General features: G+C 34.7%; 1 protein-coding gene across 5 annotated transcripts in view; it reads left to right on the top strand.

Moving 5' to 3' along the window:
• The first annotated feature begins 262 nt into the window (after positions 1-262).
• Dys (Dystrophin) overlaps positions 263-12,528 on the top strand; it is a 168,895-nt gene continuing 156,629 nt past the window's right edge. For 2 of the 5 annotated variants that reach the window (XM_090156585.1, XM_090156586.1), the window contains exons 1-5: positions 263-519; positions 5,241-5,302; positions 5,376-5,468; positions 5,527-5,604; positions 6,154-6,246. In XM_090156585.1, the coding sequence (XP_090012711.1) occupies positions 444-519; positions 5,241-5,302; positions 5,376-5,468; positions 5,527-5,604; positions 6,154-6,246 (402 nt within the window). In that variant the 5' untranslated portion in view covers positions 263-443. Of the gene's footprint in view, positions 520-3,500; positions 3,642-5,240; positions 5,303-5,375; positions 5,469-5,526; positions 5,605-6,153; positions 6,247-8,503; positions 8,584-12,528 lie in introns of those variants that run through there. The other 3 variants (XM_090156588.1, XM_090156587.1, XM_090156589.1) reach the window with 3 other exon arrangements.

The raw sequence follows: 12,528 nt of genomic DNA on the forward strand, positions 1-12,528 counted from the left end.
CAATTGAGCCGTTCACGACGCTGTCTTTTCGGCAAAAGAAGCTGTCAGTTGCGGCCGTCGTCGGTTAGAGATGCTGGAAACGAACAGGTGTTGTAATCGATGACACCCCCGCGCTCCTCCTATGCACATCCATCCCCGAGTTCTTGCCTTTAATTATCGCTCGCCTTATAGAAACACTCGCCGTCGTCAGAAGTACTATCGCGATAAACAGGTTATCTGACTCTCTCTATTGCCCCAAAGGGAGCGCCCGTCCCACCGAGGAAAAAAAAACGTTTCTTCCCAATTCGGAAATGCGCCCGCCACTGTGAATGAATTTCGGCGCATGGATTATTAGGGTCGAGAAATTTCGACGCATTTTTTTGGCAATTTTCTTTCCCGTGTAAATTGGGGAAACTTTTTGCGCTGTGATCAGTTTTTATGTGAGCGTGCATTAACTCATTGTTATGGAAGCTATTAAGAAAGTGACTTCGATGGTGTCTTATTTGAAACCCGTCGGAATGCCCGAGTTAAACATCAACGGTAAGCTTCATTAGCGTTGATAATTGTTTTTCATTAGTGATGTTCAAGTTCGAAAAGTCCTAAAAGTTTAAACGGTAAATTAGAAATAATTTTGGGCCATTGTGGAAATCTAGAAATTCGCGTTCATAACATCAGGTGCTTAGCATCGTCTGCTAACCCAAGCTTCTGATAAAACTGGCGGCCAAAATTAGGTATACTTCTTGTCCATAGCGTTTGAATGTTTGTACTTAATATTTTAGTACTTATTCCTATGTACGAACAATTGAATTGGGAATAGTACCGCTAGAATGCCAATTTCAATCTGCCTTGGGCGAAACAATTTTTGCAAAATTGAGAACTCTACCATTTGTTGGTGGCGCAATCCGCTGTTAGCGGCGGGAATTATATCCCATACAATTGAATTAATAGTACTAGTGTATTTTGAAAGTGATAGATGGCGCCACCTGTATAATGATAGAGTTGACGGCTGAATGCGCCGACTCGAAATTTCAGAATTTGTTTTGCGAAACCACGGCTCCCGAGCGTGCCTTTGTCATTCTAGCGGTACTATTCCCAATGCAATGGTGCGAAATAGTCCTTTAAATAAAAGATCATACATAGCACGATAGCCGATTATAAAGTCTGTGCTGCTGCGACTGAACATTTAACAGATTTGTTTATGGTCTCTCTTTATACTGCCAAAGCTGTTAATTTTCTATGCATAGATCTGGCAGCATTTTTCAACAGGGGGCAAGACAGTCAAAGAGGGGTTTATTTAAGCGCTTATTGACGCAAAATTTCTGAACGCTGGTAAAGCGTTTGGGATTTCTATGTTTGCCCACCATTTAATTTAAGTATACATTTATAATTAAGTTTATTATTAGTAAGGGTGTCAGTTCCCTATCTGTCGTATGTTACCTGAGAGCTATTTATAGAATTACCATATAACAGGGCTCCCATGGTCCCACCTGGTTCCTAAAATACCCAAAGTCCTTATTTTTCTTCAAGGTGCATAATATCGAGATTTGCTCCCTAAAGTACCCTATTTTCATGAAATTCAGAGAAACCATCATAGGATTTAAATTCAATTTTCATACATCTGCTGTTTACAAAATAGTTAAATCTGAGGATTAACAAGCTTGGTAACATTTTTAAATTGTAGGACAGAGCCTCTCTGTTAGGTTGTAAAATTAAAGAAAATATACAAAATCAGTTTTGGAATTTTGTTCAAATAAAAATCTCTTTTTGTTTTACATTCGTCCCTATTTGGTTCGAATTTTGAAAAAAGTACCTATTCTTCCTAACTTTATTAAAGATTTTGGTGGGAGCCCTGGTATAATTTTGGCAAACTACAGAATAAAGTTCTAAGCTTAATACGCTCTATTATCGAAAGGGCGCGAAGGGAGCCTTGTCCAATGTCTCAGCGTAGGATCTGCGCGTGCTAATTTGTTTATAGCATGCAAATATTTCTCGCTAGAGGTGCTAAACTTCTTTGGACAACTGTTCTTCGTCACTCTACACATAGCATTTTGTAATTATTTCGATCAACTGACCCACTTATTCGTATGGAATATAATTATAGACGTATGATGATACTAAGAAAAAAAGTTTTTTTTTTTAAAAATGAGTTAATAATTGGTCGAAAAGAGAATACACTGGGTGATATATACGGTGAATTCTTTTGGTTTGCCCCCAAGCATCTACTTCATCTTTAAGCCACACTTTTGCTGGGATTGAAGATACAAAGTTGTTAATAGCTTAACTCCGAACAATTCGCGACCGAAAACTATCTCTACGCCCCCTTTGGTTCGCCGTTGAAACCTAGATAGGTAGCGGCTAAAGCAGACGCTATTAGTTTTTCCTCATCATTATTAGTAAATAGACTTTATAAATAATTATAATTGCATTTCAATATAATTTTGGCATCGTTTGCTTATATTTTGATGAGATTATGTATGCAAAGACGTTATTTTTAGTATTATCATATGTAACATAATTACTCATAAGTATGCCACTAGCTCCATTTCTTCCCTAACGGTTAGTTTCACAGCTATTGCGTCATCCGTACCCTACGTAATATTTGACGTCATCGAATCTCATATGCCGATAATGCCGTCGTATAATTAGCTCTACGTCTGATAAAACGACGGCCATTATTTTAGTAAACAAACCGGTTTGAACAACCAAGGCTTAGGAGCTAAAATGAACTACAATATAGTGTCAAGTTCTGTTAATGTAATTAATTTGCAAATTAATGAAGTTCTCGGAGACTCACGTTCTAAAATAAATTTGCATTGTCAAATAAAAGAAGCAGGTTTATTGGAAAAAAAGTATTGAAATCAGGGGCGTAGGAACGTTCTAGAAGTTGGAGGGGGCAAAGTGAAACGAACAGGGGTCCGGAGAATGGTTTTGAATTTTTAATGGAGTGTAGCTTCTCCGAATGCATGTGTACTGTTTAACTCAATAAGTGGTTTTTTTTCGCCTGTTCTGGGTTTTTTGAGCAGGTTAAAAAGTGTAGCCATATGACGTCATTTTACTACAATTCTGTCTTGACGAAAAAAACGAGTTAGAGTAGAAAGGGAGTATTTAAAGGTTAAAGGTTATTTATAAAAAGTTTCCCCATCATATTTTCGTGAAACGAAATTTAAGCAGACGACAAAACTAGATTATTCCCTCTACACCTCCTTTCGAGGAGGAGTAAAAAGTGTAACCCTAATACTCCGGAACAAGCGAACAAAATTCGGGACAGGGTAAATCTTACCCCGAGAACAGGCGAATAAAACGTTTTAGGGTAAAAAGTTTCCATTTTTGTCCCCGGACAAGCGAAAAAAAACCACCTATTATGTTACATATTGTATTATTATTAACCCAAAAATTGAGCAAAAAAAAATTATCGACCGACAAACTGGCAGTCCTGAACGTCGTCTGCTTGGGAATTTTAGAAAACATAAACGTATTTTAGGCCTAGAAAGTTGAGTGTGCTGTCAGTTGTCAATGTAAGCCTTTATGCCAATTTATTGTTTTTGGTTGCTGCATTTTTTTAAGTTGCTGTTAGTTAGTGTTAATTAAGTTGTCGAAATAAAATTGTTTGTTCACAATGAGTGCTTTAAGTTTGAAGCCTGATGTTGAAGCAGTTTATTACGGTAAGCACCTAACAAGAGTAACAATAACATTCATCAATGTAAATCATATTTCATTTGCAATATGTTTTTTAACAATAATATTAATAACCTTTGTGCACAATTGGGAAGTTGTGCAAGTTGTATACTACAGTGTGGAAAATCTAGCTATGTGTCATATACAAATAAAAAATAACATTAATTGTGTAATATTACCCTAAAATGTTCAAACAGGTTAAAGTTAATCTGGAACTTCATAATTCTTTGACACCCCTGATAAATTATCAGTTTAAAAACTGGGATAACATAGGCATTTGTTTATTATAATAAAAGCTTTTCCTGTAATTTCACCTATTAAATTTCGTACTTTGATCTTTATATTGTGTTGTGAATGAGATTCTAGCTGCTCATTCTGATGGTCACCCAGAATACTATTGAAAAGCGAACTTTAAATGAAAGGCTAGGGCCATTCCCTACTCCCCCATCATGGCTAGTCCATAAAAACACTTACACGTTAGGCAATGTGATTCTTCATTCTGTAATATTTAATGGTGGATTGAGTGGGTTCTGTTGAATAGAGTGCTAGCAGTTGATGCGTTTTTAAAAGTTAGTGCTGTCACAGCCGTAGCTTCCGTAATGGTTGTCATGAAAACTCGCGTTTTTTCTCAATAGACGTTTAACTTTGGTGACGTCGGAGGGTTTCAAGCTGCTGGCACTCTATAGTCAAGGGGCTAACCACTTCCCAAAAATCTGAACACTGATTAGCGATACAACTTTAGGCAATTCTAAATCTGTAATTGGTTAGTCATGAGTGATCAGCCCCTCAAAAATAGTAGGAAACAAGTAAAAAAATCTGCTCATTTTACGAGTGGAATAGAGCATTTGGAATTAAAATGAGCTGTAAAGCTCAGCATGGGTGTAGCAGCTTCTTCACTTAGCTTTTTGTTAGCATAATACATTTAGCAAGAACATGTATGAGATTAGAATTTCACTCCCAAGCATGTTTTTTGGCTACAAAATATTACGTTGTAATGATGAGAGAGAGAAATCAAAATATGATCTTGCACTAATCACCAATTCAAGCCCAAAATATTTCCACCTCATTACAAATCATTGCCCACCAAACCAGTTATTAAACCAATATCTCTTTGTTTGAAATTTATTTTTTTACAAAAATTATCTTTTATTTTCCATTATCTTTCAAAAATCTCTCCTTTAAAATAAATAAACTCTATAATCAGAACTGCTCCGAAAAGTGTGAACAAATATTTTTTAAACTAACCTGAACTGTTAATGATCTGACAAAGCCTTTTATATGAATGCGTCCACTTGAGGTAGATTATTACTGCAATAGAGTAGTATTGGCTACGTTATTATCCCGTAGACCCTAATACAGTCGAAGGCGGGGAGCCGATATTACTCTATAGCAGATAAACACATTTATCTTTACCTAATTGGAAATAAGCATAATATGTAAAGGAATGGCTCAGATATTATAAGTTTTACAAATACCTTATTTATAAAAAACCCTAATTTTTTTCTTCTGCCTAAACACCAATAAATTGTGGTAAAATGTTTAACACTCATGGAATATTATATGATATCTTATATTTAATTATTTAGATGAGCGTGAAGACATTCAAAAGAAAACATTCACAAAGTGGATTAACAGTCAACTTGCAAAGGTAAATTTAAATTATGCTGAAAGATTTATAATTTTTTGGTATTATAGTAACGGTATTGTGTGGATATTTTTAGGGAGACTTTCCCCCAGTGAAAGATTTATTTCTTGATCTAAGAGATGGAAGTTGCCTTTTATCATTGTTGGAAACCTTGTGTGGTCAAGAACTGGTAAGATCAATCTGCATGGCTGTTCCTATTCATTTATTAACATATGTTTGAATTTCAGAAGAGAGAAAGAGGACGGTTACGTGTTCATCATTTGAACAATGTCGCTAGAGCCTTGAAAGTTCTTGAAGATAATAATGTAAGATATTGATAGTTTTTTTATTGTTTTGTATAACACAAGCAACTAAACCATTGGTTCCCAATTTCATTTAATTCGGTTTTCTTTTACATAGTCCAGTACCCACCCACTTCCTAAAATTCTTAAAAGTCCCTAAAGTACCCTATATTCAAAAAAGCAATGGAAAAGCGCCATCTACTTAAAATATTTTTATAATTCTGTTTAAGGGCAGTTTACAAAAAGTCAGACAATTGTACATCAGTACCCGAGTCAGTTTTTTTTATAATTAAACAATAAATCAATATTTGGGATCCAATAATTTTCCAGATTTGAAAATTCACAAATCAGTCATCAAAATCCTGGAAAACAATCCACAAAATAAAAATCTAAAGATTTGGAAAATTCTCAAATCCTGAAACTAAGCCAAAGAAAATAAAATTTTTCTTCTAAATGTTTAACTGTTTTGATGTACAAAATACTTTCATTTGAAATATTAATGGTCTTGGCATCTGAATCAGTTCAATTACAATATCAGCTAATACTAATATTAACAATTTTTTTCATTTATAGGTAAAACTTGTCAACATAAGTACAAATGATATAGTTGATGGAAACCCAAAACTAACTCTTGGATTAATTTGGAGTATAATTCTTCACTGGCAGGTATGTAAATGTAGTTTCCTTGTGTTGATTTAAATTCTTCGAAACTTAGTTAATCTTGGAGTATTGAAAATTTATTGGTTTTCTATGCTTATTGACAAATGGGAGAGAATTTCTGAGAAAAGACCAGAAGTTTCTTTAGCCATACTCAGGGCTCTCTGGTAACAAATATAACTGGGGTGGCAGAGTGGTTAGCAATTTTGCCTCACAGCAAAAGGAGCCGGTTAAGAATCCAGCTTGTGGCATTGGATGAAAACTCCGTACCATTCCTGCATTAGGTTTGAAAGTTCTCTCTCCACTGGATAAATTTGTTTTTCCAGTTGTGCTTTGGTTTCCCCTTTCCATAAAAACGTAATAGTTAAGTGTAGGGAGTTGTTGGCTTGCTAGAACCCGGCCACCCGCATTAATGGCATTCAGGTTTTTGAGCGCCCACTTGTGCTGGATGAATGGATCTTCCCTTCCGAAAATAGCTTCGTCAGTGAAAAGAACGCTTTTAGGGAACAAGACATCTTGTTCTGAACGCTCCAAGAACCACCATGCGAAGTCCACTCGCAATGGCTGCTTGGTTTTGTGCTTTTTTCAGCCTACTTCCAGGGGCTAGTAGGCGCTCTTTTAATTTATCGTAGGAAAATGGGAAAAAACAGGCATACTTCTCAACTCCCCCCTACAACTTCTTAAAATTTTTGCATACCATTTTGAAACACCCTGTATAGAGAAATTTTAAAATATTGAAATTTTATTAGATTTCACAAAATCAAACCACAACTTTGGCGACAGGCCCCTTTGGTAATATTTTGGGTTTTAAAGCAAAATGAGCCTAAATTCTCATCTTCTCAAAAAATAAAAAAAATAAATCCCTAGTTTGTATCAAGGAAATAAGACAAGAAAGTTGAACATAGCCATGTTATCCTCAATGCATGGTCATGCAGTACACTGATAATATCATGTAATATTCTTTGTTAGTGATTATATCAGTTTTGCAGATTCGGTTTTTATCCCTAGAAAATTAATTCTATTTAATCTCAAGTAGCACATTGTTTTAATAGCCAATCCAAAGCTTGAGACTCAAAATCACAAGACTTTGAGGATAATAAGTAGAAGCGACTAAATTTAAAAATGCTTCCCAATTTCATTGTATGGGGATTATTATTATTATTGTTAAGTGGGAGAAGGGTCAGTAGATCCGCTAGGCTGGCATGTTAAAGATGTCCGAAGTTTCCAGCTGATGCATACCAAGATGTTCAAACTTTTGGGCTGTATAATGTTTGTACCTACAAAGTACATGAGAGGAAGTTTCCTCCTCCACCTGAGGATCATTACTGATTGGATCCTCATTGTTTCCAATCAAATAAAGATGTCTGCCAATTAGAAATTATACCTGCGACATTTTCTGTACACAGCGTAAGATCAATGACCTCACTTCTGCTAGCAGTAACAAAAGTTGGTTTATGATTCCCGTTAATATCACAACATATTTCATTAACTCATCATGATGCTGATTACAGTCACTGCTGTTTCAGATGACATGATTAGCATTTGCATCACAACCAATTACAAGTTTCTTACCTGACCGTTCGTAGTGGTTGACCAAATTCGTCACCTTCTGTGATGGTTAAGGCGACAAGGGATTTAGGCAGATGCCAGTGTAAGTTCCATCAGAATTAGAGGAAACAATTTTAATTACTGTGGTATCCCTAGAATTATAGATTGAAAGCGGAAGAGATACCTTGTACCAATACACAAGCTCTAGGCAGATAGTTAAGAAGACATAACCTGCATTTTGGAGACCCATTATTCTACCATTGGCTATCCAGGGCTCCTGTATAATAGTAACATCAAATTGTTCCTTTGCAAACTATCGACAAAAAACTGCAGAGGCTGTCCTTGCAGTGATGTAGAGTAATCTGCAGCACCTTAACCCTCATTGGATACCCCTTGTTTGGGGTTGACTGGAGTGGCATCAGTGGAGGGTATGCCCCCACATTATCCCATCCCTCCAAGGCATTATCAGATAGTGATATTAGTACCTTCGAGATCTGAGAGGGTGAAATCTTGCAAGCCCTCTGTGAGAGTGTCTTCTCCAGAGTCCTCGCCTACCAGAGAAGGGTGTTCCTTCATTCCCCTAAACCTTAAGAGTTTTCAGGCTCGTTAAAGATTTTAGGAGTTGTGTCGACTATGCCACCTTGCTTAACAGCCTTTGGTGTACTTGGATCATGAAGTATCTTAAAGATACCCAGATCCAGTCCAGTTTCAGATCTGAAGCCGGTTTCTCTAATGGCCTTAACTGACTCACCATCAACCTGGAAGGTCTATCGGATGAAAGACGGATCAGCCTTAGAAGTCAGTACCTTCCAACAGGTTGTGTTTAAGGCACCGTTGAAGGCCTGCAAACGATTTAAAAGGATCTGGGGATCCTTTGTCCAAACGTTTTTGCTGCGTAATGCAACTTTGAATGACCTCGGGAGATTACTGACCTTCAATAATGAAAGTCTCGTGCCCCCAAGAACCAATTCATTGTTGTTGATCTCCAACCTTAACCAGTTACCTGTAAGCTCATCCTTACACAGGTATAGAATGGCACCCCCATTCAGCTGGAAATTCACGAATCAAGGAAGAGGGTTGCTCGAAGGTATCCGATCTATCCCTTCCAGAATCCCACCTTGGATGGTGTCCATTAGCTGAGGATTATGTCATTGCTTGAAAAATTACTTAATGTAAATTGGGAATCGTTGCTATGCTTAGTCATTATAACAACCTTTATAATAAATAAATTTATTATAAAGGTTGTTTTACTAAATTTAATCCAAATTATGATCCTTAGTTTAAGCAAAAGTAACATAAGACCCAAAAGTGTGTCAGCGCGTATTGAAATTTCTAGTGAGACCTAGTCACACTATAGACTACATAACCTACTAGTTGGAATAGTACTAGCAACATTATATTTAGTCAATAGTCTGGCGCAATTTCCGACCCCCCCCATTCGTTTCCCTTTTTTGCTTTGCGACAAACTCTCATTAACTACTATACCGTTCTGACACACTTTTGGGTCTTATGCTACTTTTGGTTTAAGGTTAAATAATTTTTTAGATAGAGGAGAGGGGAATCCAAGTACATTGACTATTTAGCCCTAACATTATGTTTAAGGATATCAAAGGATTGATCTTTAACGCCTAAAATAAGGCCATTTCCAATTTTCTTCATATTTTTGGCAATTCCTAATCCATCCTTAACTAAAATTAAAGGGGTCTATCACAGGGATAAGGGGTAGGGAAGAAAACGGCCCGTTTTTATATGTATTTCCAAAAATCCGCCGTAGGAATTTGGCGCTGGTAGTCTTAAATGCTTGGGAATAGCTGTAGCCAAAAAAGAAGTGCAAATTCACTTTCCTCATTTTCACCCCTCATCCTTGTGATTGAACCCTTTAAACCCCTCGACTGAAATAAGTGGAATTTTAAAAATAACAGATTCCAAAAAATTTGCTACTTTTAAAATTAAAATTTTTTAAGAAAAAATTGTTTATTTCAAACTTTGACAGATTTTAATAATTCATGAGACTAACGAGGTGTGTACCCAAGGTGTTAATCACCGATTTTGATGAAACTTGGGGGGTATGTAGACCTTGGGGTAACATGAATTTTCACCAAGGAAAATGTTACGCTGGGCTTCCGTTTTGCTATGGCAACCAAAAATGTTTTTGACAACTTTAAATGAAAATATCTACATAAAAAAAAGCAGGGGATTTTCTCGGTTTGCGAAATTTTTTCAAAAAATCCGAAAAAAAAATTCAAATCTAAACTAAAATGCTAAACTATTTTGGGTGAAATTCATCAAAATTTGGGTAAACTTGAGAAAATTTTAATGAATTTGATTTGATGAAGGAATTTTTGCAAATTATTACCTAAATAGGGTTGTGTCAAATATTTTTTTATGAAATCGACAAAAATTGGATAAAGTAACCAAAATTGGGTAAAATGACCTAAAATGTTTAAAATTGGATAAAATCGTTTTAAGTCAACTAATATCGTCTAAAATGGAGTAAAATGATAAAATTTGGGTAAAATAATCAAAATTCGTCCAAATGATAAAAATTGGGTAAAATGGTGTTTAAACAACCAATATCGGCTACAATTCGGTAAAATGATAAAATTTTGGGTATAAAAACAAAATTTGCGTAAAACAGCCATAAACGTTACTAAAGAAGATTAAAATTGAATAAAATTAATGAAATTTGGTTAAACAACCGGAATGTGGGTTAAATAAATGAAATTGACTAGAATCGTGTTGAATTAATTAGATTGACTAAAATGAACGATATTGGATAAAAAGAGCAGTATTTACTTAAAATAAATAAGTTTTGACTGCAATCAGCTTCAATCAATTGAAATTGACTTAAATTAATCTGTCATTCTACCAAAAGTGATGAAGGACCAAAAGTAGATAAACTGAAGAAAACCTACAAAAGTAAAAACTAAAATTTATCGATTTCGTTGTAATTTTGTAAACACTAATTAATAACGAAAACAAATATAACTATCGTTAAAAACCACTCTTTCGCTCACATCCGAAATACCCCAATTTTGAAAAAACATACTTCAACGTTTTCCATAATATTGTTCGTAATTACAACTTGCAAAAAAACTGACTTGTGTTTTGTCGAAGCCCTCTCTCTAGTGAGTCGAATGTCTGTATGTCTGTAACGCTGTTTCTCAGAAACTACCCATCCTATTGAAATGAAATTTCACACACCTAAAGATCTAGGCGGCGTCATTTTCATGGATTTTGGCGGTAAAACGCGAATTAATACATTGTTTAAAAGAGTAACTTTTCTTACATCGATGAAATCATGAATAGAATGATTTCATTATAATTACTTCTTGAAAATGGCCGCCTTTAGTTAACTGCCAATAACTCTAAAACTATTAACCAATATTTGCAGTTTTCCGGTAGCCGAACCCTGGCTTTATAGAATTTTTGTAGATTTTAGTTGTGTTACCAAATCTTAGCAAGGTTATTTAATTTTAAAAGTGATCTAATTTTGGCTTTTTACCCATTTTTTTAATCACTGATAGTCATTTCACTGACTTAATTTCAGTCGGTTTTAACTGGAGAGGGAGCTTTGACAAAACACAAGTCAGTTTTTTTGCAAGTTGTAATTAACGAACAATATTATGGAAAATGTTGAAGTATGTTTTTTCAAAATTGGGGTATTTCGGATGTGAACATAAGTTTGGTTTTTAAACGAAAAAATATTTAAGTTATATTAGTTTTCGTTATTAATTAGTGTTTACAAAATTACAACAAAATCGATAAATTTTAGTTTTTACTTTTGTAGGTTTTCTTCAGTTTATCTACTTTTGGTCCTTCATCACTTTTGGTAGTTCAACAGATTTATTTTAGTCAATTTCAATTGATTTAAGACGATTGTAGTCGAAACTTATTTAAAGTAAATACTGTTCTTTTTATCCAATTTCGTTCATTTTAGTCAATCTAATAATTCAACACGATTCTAACCAATTTCATTTATTTAAACCAAATTCCAGTTGTTTAACCAAATTCCAGTTGTTTAACCAAATTTCATTCATTTTATTCAATTTTAATCTTTTTTAGTGACGTTTATGGCTGTTTTACCCAATTGTAGCCGATATTAGTTGTTTTAACACCATTTTACCAAATTTTTGTCATTTGGACGAATTTGGATTATTTTACCCAAATTTTATCATTTGACCCCATTTTAGACGATATTAGTTGGCTTAAGACGATTTTATCCAATTTTAAACATTTTAGGCCATTTTACCCAACTTTGGTCTTTTTACCCAATTTTGGTTAATTTATCCAATTTTTGTCGATTTAAAAAAAATATTTATATAAATATAAATTATAAATATTCCTTCATTTATCAAATTCATTGAAAATTCTCAATTTTTCCCAAACTTTGATGAATTTTGCTAAAATAGTTCAAATTTAGCATTTTAGTTTCGATTTGAAAATTTTATTTGTTTTTGATTTTAAAAGATTTTTTCACAGTAAGTACCCTGTGAAACTGAGAAAATCCCATGCTCTTTTTAAATGTAGACATTTTCATTTAAAGTTGTCAAAAACATTTTCGGTTGCCATAGCAAAACGGAAGCCCAGTGTAATTTTTCCCTTGGTGAAAATTCATGTTACCCCAAGGTCTACATACCCCCCGAGTTTCATCAAAATCGGTATTTAACACTAAGGGTACACTCCTCGTAAGTTTAATTATGCCAAACAGTCGATTTTGGGGATAAGTAAAACTAAGTCTCT

The sequence above is a fragment of the Leiobunum rupestre genome, chromosome 8, assembly GCF_980474605.1.
Source record: "Leiobunum rupestre chromosome 8, qqLeiRupe1.1.hap1, whole genome shotgun sequence".
Classification (NCBI taxonomy): Eukaryota; Metazoa; Arthropoda; class Arachnida; order Opiliones; family Sclerosomatidae; genus Leiobunum; species Leiobunum rupestre.